This window comes from Helianthus annuus, chromosome 14 (assembly GCF_002127325.2).
Source record: "Helianthus annuus cultivar XRQ/B chromosome 14, HanXRQr2.0-SUNRISE, whole genome shotgun sequence".
Classification (NCBI taxonomy): Eukaryota; Viridiplantae; Streptophyta; class Magnoliopsida; order Asterales; family Asteraceae; genus Helianthus; species Helianthus annuus.
Genome location: NC_035446.2, coordinates 64016659 through 64033788, shown reverse-complemented (window position 1 = coordinate 64033788; position 17130 = coordinate 64016659). Strand labels below are relative to the sequence as shown.

Sequence of the window (17130 nt, the reverse complement as noted above, 5' to 3'; positions counted from 1 at the left end):
AAACTTGAACTGAAATGATCATGTTTCCAGACTTGATTACAGGGGACTCACTCGAACCACTTCCAACACTAGCAAGTGTCTGTGTGTCCTTGGCGATTGAAATCCTGACTGTGTTATCCGTGTTAAATAGGTCCAGGGGGTGAATAACAAGTGAGCTCGGTGGTTCACTTGAGTTAGCTTTCTTCAATTTGCATAACTACAGACCTAAAGAGACAGTTAAAAGCGCTAAACCAGCAAAAGCCGCAACAGGAGTGAGGGACGGAACTACATTTGGTTTCTTCTTTAGCTGTATAGCGGGAACACCACCAATGCCCGAATTACCAGTACTAGGAGTAATTCCAGGTGAAAGTTGGCTGCTGCTGTCTGGCTGGGAACCGGAGGGTGAACTGGGTTTTGGAGGAATTTTCGATGAGTTTGATTGAAATAGTGGGTTCCCACTTAAAACAAGTTTCATGGAGGGATTGTACTTAGGCTGAGTAGGGGAAAAATTATTGTTGTTCAAATCCAACCCTTTTCGTAACTGGTTTAATACGTTGGGATCTCTTGTGCTGAAAATGATTGAAATTAGGTGTAGCAACTCTCACTAAAAGTCCTATTTATTATTTTAATTAGTCTAATTGGAAAACCCAAATTGAGAAACCCAAGTGATTCTGCAGAAACCCTAAGATTTCCAGAACAATCAGAATGAGGATTAGGGCTCCTAAAACTCAAGGGGGTAAACCCTAGCTAACGATTATCTAAATAAATCGTTGTTTAAATTTCATTTGCCAATTCTGTCAACTCAGCAGGCCTAGTCCTAAACGTGGCTACCCTATAGTAAATAGGTGTCCCTTACGGACCGTAAGGGATAAGGCATACGGTCCGTAAGCATGTCCAAAAATCAGTATAAATAGCAGACATTGGCACTTGAATTCTGTCTTTAGAACGACGTCCAAACTCACTGTGTACGTCGAATTAGAGCAATAGCAGTACAATTAACACACACGATTCACGAAGTGCTGCTACGATTCAGGGTATTAATTCGATCGCTATTACGATACAACGTCCGATCGATTGAAACTATCCAACGATTGTTTAAGTGCTGCTCAAATTGAGTTTATACTTTGTTATTCGTCGTGATTTCGACTTGAATATTTGAGTATTATCCAATTTCGGACTATGCTCTGTTATTCGTTGTGAATCCGTTGAAGTGTTAAGTATTGCACCTTATTAATCGTTGTGAGGGTTTAATCTCGTGAATTGTCGTAAATGCTGTATTGGTTATTTACCTAATTTTGTGTGCATTAGATTATTAGGCTTATCAGTAGGCTAAACTCTATCCCATACCCTTACAATCAAAGAAGATAAGCAAACCGAGCAAAGCAAAAGCAAAGGTGAGTTCACGAACTTTCTACAAGGCACGGCCATCCTCCAGAGGTAGGATGCCACTCCACTAATCTTCGCACACATGCCTATAGGGTCGCGATGCGACGCGATACGGATACTAACCTTCGCACACATGTCTGGGAGACCGCGATACGGGCTAGTAAGCCAGTGAACCAACCGTGAATTCACTCAACTTTGTTGTTGACTCGTTGTTACATGCCTTGCAGGTCATTAGGTCCCTAGCTTAAAGAGCTTGCACTGGGAGGCGTGGTCGTTGTGGGAAAACTTATATTAAACTTATGTTTTGCTTCCGCTGTAAAACTATGTTTTGACACCAATTGTATTGTGGTTGGTTTTATTTACTTAAATACATTGTTCAATATGATTGTTGGCTATGATCCTGAGCATGTCACACCTCCAAGGCGGGGTGGGGTTTTGGAGGGGTGTGACAGAGTGGTAGCAGAGCCATTGGTTATAGTGAACTTGGTTTTAAAAAGGGAAAAGCTTTTTGGATAAAACCAGACTATAACCTGTATAGTAATCCGCAACGATGCTTCGCTCTAAGTGCAAGACTCAATACTTTACTGTGTTATTTATTTTAAGTGTTACAGCTAAGGTTAAGTCTTCCCTAAGTATTTCATGTATCCAACTTTAAGAAATATCTATCTGACGAATAGCTGGTAGTACCTCTTCAAGACATATAAGTAAATGAAAAATTTAAAGATTTGTTGAAAAACCACTTTAGATAGAAGACAGAAAGGTTAAGTTTCTCGAGCATAAAAGATTAGTACTGGTATCCTTACTTATTCGAATAAATCTCGAGGACGAGATTTCTATAAGGAGGGGAGAATGTAGCAACTCTCACTAAAAGCCCTATTTATTATTTTAATTAGTCTAATTGGAAACCCAAATTGAGAAACCCAAGTGATTCTGTAGAAACCCTAAGATTTCCAGAACAATCAGAATCAGGATTAGGGCCCCTAAAACTCAAGGGGGGTAAACCCTAGCTAACGATTATCTAAATAAATCGTTGTTTAAATTTCATTTGCCAATTCTGTCAACTCAGCAGGCCTAGTCCCAAACGTGGCTACCCTATAGTAAATAGGTGTCCCTTACGGACCCTAAGGGATAAGGCATACGGTCTGTAAGCATGTCCAAAAATCAGTATAAATAGCAGATATTGGCACTTGAATTCTGTCTTTAGAATGACGTCCAAACTCACTGTGTACGTCGAATTAGAGAAATAGCAGTACAATTAACACACACGATTCACGATGTGCTGCTACGATTCAGGGTATTAATTCGATCGCTATTACGATACAACGTCCGATCGATTGAAACTATCCAACGATTGTTTAAGTGCTGCTTAAATTGAGTTTATACTTTGTTATTCGTCGTGATTTCGACTTGAATATTTGAGTATTATCCAATTTCGGACTATGCTCTGTTATTCGTTGTGAATCCGTTGAATTGTTAAGTATTGCACCTTATTAATCGTTGTGAGGGTTTAATCTCGTGAATTGTTGTAAATGCTGTATTGGTTATTTACCTAATTTCGTGTGCATTAGATTATTAGGCTTATCAGTAGGCTAAACTCTATCCCATACCCTTACAATCAAAGAAGATAAGCAAACCGAGCAAAGCAAAAGCAAAGGTGAGTTCACGAACTTTCTACAAGGCACGGCCATCCTCTAGAGGTAGGATGCCACTCCACTAATCTTCGCACACATGCCTGTAGGGCCGCGATGCGACGCGATACGGATACTAACCTTCGCACACATGTCTGGGAGACCGCGATACGGGCTAGTAAGCCAGTGAACCAACCGTGAATTCACTCAACTTTGTTGTTGACTTGTTGTTACATGCCTTGCAGGTCATTAGGTCCCTAGCTTAAGGAGCTTGCACTAGGAGGCGTGGTCGTTGTGGGAAAACTTATATTAAACTTATGTTTTGCTTCCGCTGTAAAACTATGTTTTGACACCAATTGTATTGTGGTTGGTTTTATTTACTTAAATACGTTGTTCAATATGATTGGTGGCTATGATCCTGGGCATGTCACGCCTCCAAGGCGGGGTGGGGTTTTGGAGGGGTGTGACATTAGGAAGGTGTAGATGAGTGTTATGGTTAAAATGAGGGTGCATGTCTTGCGGTGGTAATCTACCATTGATGCAGAAGGTGTAACCGGTGCTGCGGCAATGAGGAGAGAAGTGGTATGAAAGTTAGAGGTGTTCAAAACTATCTGTATCCAAAAATCCGATCCGAAATATCCAATATCCGAATCCGAAATATCCAAAAATTCGGATATCCGAAATTTCGTATATCTGAAATTTGGATATCTAAAAATTCGGGTATCCAAAAATTTAAGTTTTATTATTTTTTGGATATCTGAATATCCGAAAATATGGAAATAAAATCTCGATTCAAAGTTTTTTACTTGACCCATGCCAAAAGTTAATCGTTTCCAACTTGCCCTTTTGTCACGTCCATAATATATATACATATATATATATATATATATATAAAGAAAAAAGATAGTTACTAGCATATTTAGGGGCAACGTATCCAAACGTCCGAGCTACCTGAGTCATTATTGACTTCCCACCATCCGGGACGAGTTTCACCGGTCCAAAGTCCGAAACTTTGGCTCGAAAATCATCGCTAAGTAAAATATTGGACGATTTAAGATCCCGATATATAAAGCTCTGATGAGCCAAAGATTGAAGATATTCTATACCTCTAGCCACATCCAATGAAATACTTAACCTCCTTTTCCAAGAAAGTGGTTCTAATTTGAAGTTTTTCCAATGAAATAGATGCCTACTTAATTCACCTTGAGGCATATATTCATAAACAAGAATTCTTTTGAGCTTTTGAGTTGAATACCCTAAAAGTAACACCAAATGTCTGTGTCTAACCTCTGTTAAAACTGAAATTTTGGATTTAAATTCATCTAATGCTTTGTTGCAAATCGCACTAGATTCCATTCTTTTGACTGCTATTTTTGTGCCATCGTCTAACTGGCCCTTGTAAACGACCCCGAACCCGCCATGCCCGAGGTCGCTTTCTTTTGCGAAGTTTTGGTAACATTTTTTAATACTTGAACTGAAATGATCATGTTTCCAGACTTGATTACAGGGGACTCACTCGAACCACTTCCAACACTATCAAGCATCTGTGTATCCTAGGTGATTGAAATCCTGACTGTGTTATCCGAGTTAAACTGGTCTAGGGGTGAATAACAAGTGAGCTCGGTGGTTCACTTAAGTTAGCTTTCTTCAATTTGCATAAGTAGAGACCTAAAGGGATGGTTAAAAGCACTAAACCAGAAAAGCCGCAACAGGAGTGAGGGATGGAACTACATCTGGTTTCTTCTTTAGCTGTATTGCGGGAACACCACCAATGCCCGAATCACCAGTACTAGGAGTAATCCCAGGTGAAAGTTGGCTGCTGCCGTCGGGCTGGGAACCCGAGGGTGAACTGGGTTTAAGAGGAATTTTCGATGAATTTGATTAAAACAGTGGGTTCCCACTTAAAACAAGTTTCATGGAGGGATTGTACTTAGGCTGAGGACGGGAAATATTATTGTTGCTCAAATCCAACTCTTTTCGTAACTGGTTTAATACGTTGGGATCTGTTGTGGTGAAAATGATTGAAATTAGAAAGGTGTAGATGAGTGTTATGGTTAAAATGAGGGTGCATGTGTGGCGGTGGTAATCTACCATTGATGCAGAAGGTATAACCGGTGCTGCGGCAATGAGGAGAGAAGTGGTATGAAAGTTAGAGGTTTTCATAACTATCCGTACCGAAAATCCGATCCGAAATATCCAATATCCGAATCCGATTCCAAAAATTTGGATATCCGAAATTTCGTATATCCGAAATTTGGATATCCAAAAATTCGGGTATCCAAAAATTTAAATTTTGTTATTTTTTGGATATCCGAATATCCAAAAATATGGAAATAAAATCTCGATTCAAAGTTTTTTACTTGACCGATGCCAAAAGTTAATCGTTTCCAACCTGCCCTTTTATCACATCCATAATATATATATATATATATATATATATATATATATATATATATATATATATATATATATATATATATATATATATATATACATATATAGATATAAAGAAAAAAGATTGTTACTAGCATATTTAGGGGCAACGTATCCAAACGCCACAGCTACCTACCTGAGTGATTATTGACTTCCCACCATCCGGGACGAATATCACCGGTCCAAAGTTGGTAACTTTGGCTCGAAAATCATTGCTAAGTAAAATATTGGACGATTTAAGATCCCGCTATATAAAGCTCTGATGAGCCAAAGAGTGAAGATATTCCATACCTCTAGCCACATCCAATGCAAACTTAACCTCCTTTTCCAAGAAAGTGGTTCCAATTTGAAGTTTTTCCAATGAAATAGATGCCTACTTAATTCACCTTGAGGCATATTTTCCTAAACAAGAATTCTTTTGAACCCTTGATTTGAATACCCTGAAAATAACACCAAATGTCTGTGTCTAACCTTTGTTAAAACTAAAATTTCTGATTCTTTCATCTAATGCTTTGTTGCAAATCACACCAGATTCCATTCTTTTGACTGCTATTTTTGGGCCATCATCTAACTGGCCCTTGTAAATGACTCCGAACCCGCCATGCCCGACCTCGCTTTCTTTTTAGATGTTTTGGTCACATTTTTTAAAACTTGTACTGAAATGATCATGTTTCCAGACTTGATTACAGGGGACTCACTCGAACCACTTCCAACACTAGCAAGCATTTGTGAGTCCTTAGCGATTGAAATCCTGATTATGTTATCGGAAACATGTCCAGGGGGTGAATAACAAGTGAGCTCGGTGGTTCACTTGAGTTGGCTTTCTTCAATTTACATAAGTAGAGACCTAAAGGGACGGTTAAAAGTGCTAAACCAGCAAAAGCCGCAACAGGAGTGTGGGACGAAACTACATTTTGTTTCTTCCTTAGTTGTATAGCGGGAATACCACCAATGCCCGAATCACCAGTACTAGGAGTAATCCCGGGTGAAAGTTGGCTGCTATTATTGGGCTGGGAACCCGAGGGTGAACTGGGTTTAGGAGGAATTTTCGATGAATTTGATTGAAACAGTGGGTTCCCACTTAAAACAAGTTTCATGGAGGGATTGTATTTAGGCTGAGGAGGGGAAAAATTATTGTTGCTCAAATCCAACCCTTTTCGTAACTGGTTTAATACGTTGGGATCTATTGTGCTGAAAATGATTGAAGTTAGGAAGGTGTAGATGAGTGTTTTGGTTAAAATGAGGGTGCATGTGTGGCGGTGGTAATCTACCATTGATGAAGAAGGTATAACCGGTGCTGCGGCAATGAGAAGAGAAGTGGTCTGAAAGTTATCGGTGTTCAAAACTATCCGTATCCGAAAATCCGATCTGAAATATCCAATATCCGAATCCGAAATATCAAAAAATATGGATATCCGAAATTTCATATATCCGAAATATGGATATCCAAAAATTCGGGTATCAAAAAATTTAAATTTTATTATTTTTTGGATATCCAAATATCCGAAAATATGGAAATAAAATCTCGATGACCCATGCCAAAAGTGAATCGTTTCCAACCTGCCCTTTTTTCACGTCCATAATGTATATACATATATATACATATACATATATAGGGGATGAATCATGAGAAAACTAGTTTAAATGAGAAAACCAAAAAACTAACTAAAAAAACCTAAAGAAATACCCAAATTTTTTTTTTACAATTTTTTAAAGAAAAATCGCTACTTTTTATGTATGGAAAAAAATTTTCAAAAAAAAAAAAAAATTTGTTGTACTGCACATGTGCACTAATACGGAAAGCCTAAACCACTTAACCCACCCCCCACCGACACCCCCTAAAAACCTAAACCCCCCCCAACCCCACCCCCCCCAAAAAACCTAAATTCACCCTCCCACCAAAAGCCTACCCCCCCCCCCCAAAAAAAAAAAAAAACCTAAACCCCCCCCCCCACCCCCACCCCCAAAACCTAAAACTAAACCCTAAACATAAACCCGAAAAAACCCTAAACCCCCCACCCCCCCCCCCCAAAAAAAAAAAAAAACCTAAACCCCCCTTCCCCCCACCCCCAAAAACCTAAACCCCCCCACCCCCCACCCCCCAAAAACCTAAAACTAAACCCTAAACATAAACCCGAAAAAAAACCTAAACCCCCCACCCCCCCCCCCCCAAAAAAAAAAAAAAAAAAAAAAAAAAAAAAAAAAAACCCTAAACCCCCCCTCCCCCCACACCCAAAAACCTAATCCTAAACCTCCAAAAAAACTAACCCTAAAAGCTAAACTAGACTCAAAAAGCTAATTTTAAGCATGTAATGCAATTGTAGTACATGTTATATTGCACATGTGCACTACTATAATAATAGTGTTGAAAACAAGACGACACCATAAATCCTTTTTTATGTCATAAAAAATATGATCGAATATACTTGAATGAAAGATAAGAAAATTTGTGATCTTATGGTGCCATTTTTGTTTTAAAATGATAACGTATGGAGAAATGGGAAATGTTTGAAAAGTTATATAATTTTTTTTAGTAAACTGCCATTTTGGTCCCTGTGGTTTGGTCAGTTTTGCCACTTTAGTCCAAATCTCAAACTTATTACATCTGGGTCCCTGTGGTTTGCATTTTGTTGCCATTTTAGTCCAAAATTCAAAAACCCTATTTTTTTACTGTTACAACCTCCTATTTTGTCCTTTAGTGCAGGGGCATTTTGGTCCATGTTAATTTATTATAACATTTCAATAATTAATAAATTCATCTTCAAGAACATCATCAAACTTCATCATCAAAACCCAGAAAATCAAAACAAAAACCAATTTGTAAAAAGGAACGAGGCTCAGATCTGTATCTTCAAGAACATCATCATCAAAACCCAGAAAATCCAGAAAATCAAGAACATCATCTTCAAGAAAATCAAAAACCGATTTGTAAAAAGAAACGAGGCTCCAACAACAAATCAAAACAGTACATGTTATATTGCACATGTGCACTACTATAATAATAGTGTTGAAAACAAGACGACACCATAAATCTTTTTTTATGTCATAAAAAATATGCTCGAATATACTTGAATGAAAGATAAGAAAATTTGTGATCTTATGGTGCCATTTTTGTTTTAAAATGATAACGTATGGAGAAATGGGAAATGTTTGAAAAGTTATATATTTTTTTTTTTAGTAAAACTGCCATTTTGGTCCCTGTGGTTTGGTCAGTTTTGCCACTTTAGTCTAAATCTCAAACTTATTACATCTGGGTCCCTATGGTTTGCATTTTGTTGCCATTTTAGTCCAAAATTCAAAAACCCTATTTTTTTACTGTTACAACCTCCTATTTTGTCCTTTAGTGCAGGGGCATTTTGGTCCATGTTAATTTATTATAACATTTCAATAATTAATAAATTCATCTTCAAGAACATCATCAAACTTCATCATCAAAACCCAGAAAATCAAAACAAAAACCAATTTGTAAAAAGGAACGAGGCTCAGATCTGTATCTTCAAGAACATCATCATCAAAACCCAGAAAATCCAGAAAATCAAGAACATCATCTTCAAGAAAATCAAAAACCGATTTGTAAAAAGAAACGAGGCTCCAACAACAAATCAAAACAGTACATGTTATATTGCACATGTGCACTACTATAATAATAGTGTTGAAAACAAGACGACACCATAAATCTTTTTTTATGTCATAAAAAATATGCTCGAATATACTTGAATGAAAGATAAGAAAATTTGTGATCTTATGGTGCCATTTTTGTTTTAAAATGATAACGTATGGAGAAATGGGAAATGTTTGAAAAGTTATATATTTTTTTTTTAGTAAAACTGCCATTTTGGTCCCTGTGGTTTGGTCAGTTTTGCCACTTTAGTCTAAATCTCAAACTTATTACATCTGGGTCCCTATGGTTTGCATTTTGTTGCCATTTTAGTCCAAAATTCAAAAACCCTATTTTTTTACTGTTACAACCTCCTATTTTGTCCTTTAGTGCAGGGGCATTTTGGTCCATGTTAATTTATTATAACATTTCAATAATTAATAAATTCATCTTCAAGAACATCATCAAACTTCATCATCAAAACCCAGAAAATCAAAACAAAAACAAATTTGTAAAAAGGAACGAGGCTCAGATCTGTATCTTCAAGAACATCATCATCAAAACCCAGAAAATCCAGAAAATCAAGAACATCATCTTCAAGAAAATCAAAAACCGATTTGTAAAAAGAAACGAGGCTCCAACAACAAATCAAAACAGTACATGTTATATTGCACATGTGCACTACTATAATAATAGTGTTGAAAACAAGACGACACCATAAATCTTTTTTTATGTCATAAAAAATATGCTCAAATATACTTGAATGAAAGATAAGAAAATTTGTGATCTTATGGTGCCATTTTTGTTTTAAAATGATAACGTATGGAGAAATGGGAAATGTTTGAAAAGTTATATATTTTTTTTAGTAAAACTGCCATTTTGGTCCCTGTGGTTTGGTCAGTTTTGCCACTTTAGTCTAAATCTCAAACTTATTACATCTGGGTCCCTATGGTTTGCATTTTGTTGCCATTTTAGTCCAAAATTCAAAAACCCTATTTTTTTACTGTTACAACCTCCTATTTTGTCCTTTAGTGCAGGGGCATTTTGGTCCATGTTAATTTATTATAACATTTCAATAATTAATAAATTCATCTTCAAGAACATCATCAAACTTCATCATCAAAACCCAGAAAATTAAAACAAAAACCAATTTGTAAAAAGAAACGAGGCTCAGATCTGTATCTTCAAGAACATCATCATCAAAACCCAGAAAATCCAGAAAATCAAGAACATCATGTTCAAGAAAATAAAAAAACGATTTGTAAAAAGAAACGAGGCTCCAACAACAAATCAAAACCGCCATGGCTGCAAACAGAGGTTGCAAGTGCACTTGGCCTCCTCCGATTCTGCCACGCCAAGCTGCGGAAAATCTCAAATGTTTACCCAATTTTGACTCGGATTAGGTGAAATCATCACAGCCTCGTGGTGAATAAAAGGACTGGGTTCAAGTTTTGATCATCCTGTTTGTTACAAAATCACCCTCCACCACCTAAAACATTAACAAAATCACAGATCATCATCCATTACAAAATCACAGATCATCATCCATCTCCCCTCCACCACCGTACACCCTCCACCACCGTCTCTGACCACACTGTAAAAGCAGATTATTTACCTGGTTTTCAACAATACTTTTGCTACACCATCGTAGATCGAACATAGAAGGTTCCAGATCTGCTAAACTTCCGGCGGTTTAGGGTTTCAGTATCGGCTTTGATGGTGACAGCGGCGGTGGCGCTTTAGGGTTTCAGTGGTGGCGGTGGTGGATTTCAAGGTGGTGGTGGTGGTGGGAAGGGGGAGGAGGTGGCGGTGGTGGTGGTGGTGGTGTGGTGGTGCTATAGAGAGAGAGAAGAGAGAGGGAGGGAGGAGGTGGCGGTTGTGGTGCTATAGAGAGAGAGAGAGAGAAGAGAGAGAGAGAGAACTGATTATGATCATCATCATCCCCAACATCATCATCCTCAATATATATTAAAAAAAACTAAAACAAATGAAATTTAAAAAATGACCAAAATGCCCCTGCACTAAAGGACAAAATAGGAGGTTGTAACAGTAAAAAAAATGGGGTTTTTGGATTTTGGACTAAAATGGCAACAAAATGCAAACCACAGGGATCCAGATGTAATAAGTTTGAGATTTGGACTAAAGTGGCAAAACTGGCCAAACCACAGGGACCAAAATGGCAGTTTACTCTTTTTTTTCCAATTTTAGCCCTCCTTCATTAAAAGTCCCCCCTCCTTCATTAAAAGTCTCCCTCCCCCTCCTTTTTAGTGGATTTTAGTTAGTTTTCTAGTTTTCTCATGATCCTCTCCTATATATATGCATATATATATATATATATATATATATAGGGAGAAGATCATGCGAGAACCACCTCTTATTGTGAGAACCGCGAGAACCAATGTGAACACACCAAAAATGCCTAAAAATAGCTAAAAATCACACAAATTTTTTTTAATATTCTTTATATAAAAATCGCTACTTTTCGAAGCCAAAAATTTTTTTTTTTGGCCACTAAAACTAGCGATTTGAGCATAAAAAATATTAAAAAAAAAATTTAGATTTTTTTTTTATTTTTTTAGATTTTTTTAGGTTTTTTGGGGTTTAGTTTTTAGCATTTTAGCTTGGGGGGTGGGGGAGGGGGGTTTAGGTCTTTTTTTTTGGGGGGGGGGGAGGTTAGGTTTTTTGGGGGTTTTAGTTTTTAGCATTTAGCTTTTGGGGGGGGGGGGGGGGTTTAGCTTTTTTTTTTGGGGGGGGGGGTGGGGGTTAAGTTTATTTAGGTTTTCTTTAGGTTTTTTAGCTATTTTAGGTTGTTTTCACATTGGTTCTCAAGGTTCTCACAATAAGGGTGGTCCTCGCATGAGCCCCTCCCTATATATATATATATATATATATAGATGTGTATATATATATATATATATATATATATATATATATATATATATATATATATATATATATATATGGTCGGGATTTAGAGAAGACGGTAGAAAGTGTGAGAACGGTGAGAATGCTTACTGATCGTCCGATTAAAACAATCTATGGAGTAGATTGGCGCGATGGCATTTTAGTAAATAACACCAATTTTATTACGTGGACGCGTGTCATTAAGGGTAAAAAAGGTAAAAAACCATTCCTCACATAAAACGCCATTGAAAAATAAAACGCCAAATAAATACAAAACGCCAATTTTATCACTGCGTACTTTTTTATGCGTTTATATTTAAGCTCTCTGGCTAAAAAAACCCCAATATGAAACACCATTATATAACCCCAAAGTTTTCATCCGGATAAATGTTAATTATATTTTTTGTTATAAAAAAAATATCCCGCCTAAATTACGCGCCAAAAAAATTATATAAATAGAAACGCCTCACCATCTTCCGTTTATCACACCGAAAAAACACAAAAAAACACACAATGGTTGCTAAAAAAGTTTACAACTCAATGTAAAACGCCAAAAAATACAACGAATCTTTTCTTTGATCCTCAGTAATGTTCTGCATGAAGCTTCATTGAATGATTTGTTACGTGAGTGAAGAAAAATTTTGCTGCATGAGATGGACAAATTGAAAAAAGAGGGATTGATGACACCCATATGTCATACTGTCATCTTTGTTCCTAAAGAAGGTTTGGATGATAAGAAGAGACCAATACCAAATGCTACTTTAGCCTCAATGAATATATTGAAGACCACAGGCAGATAGCATCCACCCACAGGGGTCACTCTATGTCTCCAACATCCACAAAGACACTACAACACATGAACAAAGAAAATAAACAACGCTACCCCAAAACGCCATTTATTTGTCACATTTCTTGTAGTTTCAAAAGAAAAAAAGAGACTGATGGCACTGAAGATTTAAAATCATAAATTGCTTCTACTTTGTTTTTTTTTTTTTTAATTTTCTTTATCTATTGTTAGTTTTGTAATGTCAGTTAATAAACAATAAAATAATATTAATGCTATAATGAAAAATATAATAAAACGCCAAAATTAGCAAATACGTGAAAAACGACATAATGCCATAAAAACGCCCCCAAAAAACTACCAAACTATATAATAAAATTAATTTGAACAACTAATATTATAAAAAAAAAGCGTGAAACAATGTGCAAAGAATATAAAAAAAAGAAGTCCAATAGTTATCTAACCGCCATTGGAAAACAAAACCCCATAATTACAGCCGTTAAAAGATTTGACGTGTTACACCATTAAACAGTTGAGTCTGAAAACAAAACACCGTAAACTACAAAAAAACAGTAAAATGAAACGACGTAAAACATAATTACTAAGATTTATTATATTAAATTTATTTATATTTTTCAAAACGCCATAATTCCCTTTCCTGACATACGCGGGGGGAAAAAAGTTAATATAAAAGAAGACCATGAGAACCCAAGCTCAAACACGCCAAAAAGACTAAAACGCCAAATATTCTCCAAAACGCCAAAAAATTTAAAAAATGGCTAAGGTTATTGCATGGAGGTTTGAAAGGAAAGAGAGACAATTCATCGTAAAGTTCTCTGACAGGAGAAAGGTAAAGGTAAGAACAATAAAAGCCATGATGGGAATGACTGAAAATGTTCAGAAGGATATCTTGGCCCTTGGTGTTCCAAGAGACAACCATTGTGAAAGAACAAGAACTGTAATAAAAAGGCTGCAGAGAAAGTTTCCAGCAGAAGATGATGAAGATCATGATGATATTGAAGATACCTATATACAAAAAATTAGCACTTGGGTATTGCATGAGGAAGAAGGGACACTTGAATTGGCTTATAAAAACGTGGTGCAATATTCAAGGCCAATGGAAGAAATGTTGAAGAAAGGGTTGCTATCTCTCATTGAACAACTCTGTGATTTAACACCTTCAAACGGTCCAAAATCCAAGAATGCAGAGATACTCAAGAATAGGCTGCAGCAAAGAAGAGACGAGCTAATGGCGTTATACACAAAAATGAAATTTGATGATGAAGAATCTGAAGAAAGTGATGAACAAAGCGATGGGTACATCTCTGATGTAATCCCACCTACGGAAGACTATTAGTTTATTTTGATTTTCGTTTTATTGTAGTTTTATAAAATATTAATCCATGGAAATGAATAATTAACAAAAAGAAACAAAACGCCAAAAATGACATGGAAAAAGCCATAACACCAAAAAATTAACTATGTGACACACAAAAAAAATTAATTCAACGAGAAGAAATCTAAGAAAAAACAGTAAAACGCCAAAATTTTAATAAATCTACATAACGCCAAAATCATCTTGCACGCAGAAAAAAAAGAAGCATGTCAAACGCGAAAATCATGAAAGGAGAAGAATACTAAAAAGACAAAAAAAACCCTCGGACCCTGATCATGCCCCCCGCCACTTGTTCGGCCAGGATGCATTCTCACCGTTCTCACACTTTTGAGCGTTCTCTCCTGAACCCGTTTCTATATATATATATATATAAAGTGAAAAGATAGTTACTAGCATATTTAGGGGCAACGTATCAAACGTCCCAACTACCTGAGTCATTATTGACTTCCCACCATCTAGGACGAGTTTCACCGGTGCAAAGTCCGAAACTTTGGCTCGAAAATCATCGCTAAGTAAAATATTGGACGATTTAAGATCCCGGTGTAGAAAGCTCTTATGAGCCAAAGAGTGAAGATATTCCATACCTCTAGCCACATCGAATGCGATACTTAACCTCTTCCAAGAAAGTGGTTCCAATTTGAAGTTTTTCCAATGAAATAGATGCCTACTTAATTCACCTTGAAGCATATATTCATAAACAAGAATTCTTTTGAGCCCTTGAGTTGATTACACTAAAAGTAACACAAAATGTCTGTGTCTAACCTCTGTTAAAACTTAAATTTCTGATTCAAATTCATCTAATGCTTTGTTGCAAATCACACCAGATTCCATTTTTTTTACTGCTATTTTTGGGCCATCGTCTAACAGGCCCTTGTAAACGATCCCGAACCCGCCATGCCCGAGCTCGATTTCTTTTGCGAAGTTTTGGTAACATTTTTTAAAACTTGAACTTAAATGATCATGTCTCCAGACTTGATTACAGGGGACTCACGCGAACCACTTCCAACACGAGTAAGCATCTGTGTGTCCTTGGCGATTGAAATCCTTACTGTGTTATCAGAGTTAAACAGGTCCAGATGGTGAATAACAAGTGAGCTAGGTGGTTCACTTGAGTTAGCTTTCTTCAATTTGCATAAGTAGAGACCTAAAGGGACGGTTAAAAGCGCTAAACCAGCAAAAGCCGCAACAGGAGCGAGGGATGGAACTACATTTGGTTTCTACTTTAGCTGTATAGCGGGAACACCACCAATGCCCGGATCACCAGTACTAGGAGTAATCCCAGTGAAAGTTGGCTGCTGCTGTCGGGCTTGGAACCCGAGGGTGAACTGGGTTTACGAGGAATTTTCGATGAATTTGATGGAAACAGTGGGTTCCTACTTAAAACAAGTTTCATGGAGGGATTGTACTTAGGCCGAGGTGGGGAAAAATTATTGTTGCTCAAATCCAACCCTTTTCGTATCTGGTTCAATACGTTGGGATCTGTTGTGCTGAAAATGATTGAAATTAGGAAGGTGTAGATGAGTGTTATGGTTAAAATGAGGGTGCATGTGTGGCGGTGGTAATCTACCATTGATGCAGAAGGTGTAACCGGTGCTGCAGCAATCAGGAGAGAAGTGGTATGAAAGTTAGAGGTGTTCAAAACTATCCGTATCCGAAAATCCGATCAGAAATATCCAATATCCGAATCCAAAATTTCGTATATCCGAAATTTGGAGATCCAAATATTCGGGTATCCAAAAATTTAAATTTTATTATTTTTTGGATATCCGAATATCCAAAAATACGGAAATAAAATCTCGATTCAAAGTTTTTTACTTGACCCATGCCAAAAGTTAATCGTTTCCAACCTGCCCTTTTGTCACGTCCAACATATATATATATATATATATATATATATATATATATATATGACGAAGAAAGATAGTTACTAGCATATTTAGGGGCAACGTATCCAAACGTCCCAGCTACCTGAGTCATTATTGACTTCCCACCATCCGGGACGAGTCTCACCGGTCCAAAGTCCGAAACTTTGGCTCGAAAATCATAGCTAAGTAAAATATTGGACGATTTAAGATCCCGGTGTATAAAGCTCTGATGAGCCAAAGAGTGAAGATATTCCATACCTCTAGCCACATCCAATGCAATACTTAACCTCCTTTTCCTAGAAAGTGGTTCCAATTTGAAGTTTTACCAATGAAATAGATGCCTACTTAATTCACCTTGAGGCATATATTCATAAACAAGAATTCCTTTTCAGCCGTTGAATACTCGAAGAGTAACACCAAGTGTCTGTGTCTAACCTTGGTTAAAACTAAAATTTCTGATTCAAATTCATCTAATGCTTTGTTGCAAATCACACCAGATTCCATTCTTTTGAATGCTATTTTTGAGCCATCGTCTAACTGGCCCTTGTAAACGATCCCGAACCCGCCATGCCCGAGCTCGCTTTCTTTTGCGAAGTTTTGGTCACATTTTTTAAATTGAACTGAAATGATCATGTTTCCAGACTTGATTACAGGGGACTTACTTGAACCACTTCCAACACTAGCAAGCATCTGTGTGTCCTTGGCGATTGAAATCCTGACTTTGTTATCCGAGTTACACAGGTCCAGAGGGTGAATAACAAGTGAGCTCGGTGGTTAACTTGAGTTAGCTTTCTCCAACTTGCATAAGTAGAGACCTAAAGGGACGGTTAAAAGCGCTAAACCAGCACAAGCCGCAACAGGAGTGAGGGACGGAACTACATTTGGTTTCTTCTTTAGCTGTATAGCGGGAACACCACCGATGCCCGAATCACCAGTACTAGGAGTAATCCCAGGTGAAAGTTGGCTGCTCCTGTCGGGATGGGAACCCGAGGGTGAATTGGGTTTAGGAGGAATTTTTGATGAATTTTATTGAAACAGTGGGTTCCCACTTAAAACAAGTTTCATGGAGGGATTGTACTTAGGCTGAGGAGGGGAAATATTATTGTTGCTCAAATCCAACCCTTTTTGTAACCGGTTTAATACGCTGGGATCTGTTG

General features: G+C 37.2%; 1 protein-coding gene across 1 annotated transcript; it reads right to left on the bottom strand.

Annotated features, from left to right (window-relative positions):
- Window positions 1-196: 196 nt before the first annotated feature.
- Window positions 197-6853, bottom strand: LOC110906747 (proline-rich receptor-like protein kinase PERK12). The gene is made up of 3 exons (XM_035982971.1): window positions 6238-6853; window positions 3909-4429; window positions 197-472 (listed from the first exon to the last, which is right to left on the bottom strand). The coding sequence occupies exons 1-3, from the start codon at window positions 6851-6853 to the stop codon at window positions 197-199; spliced, it is 1413 nt and encodes a 470-aa protein (XP_035838864.1).
- Window positions 6854-17130: the final 10277 nt, after the last annotated feature.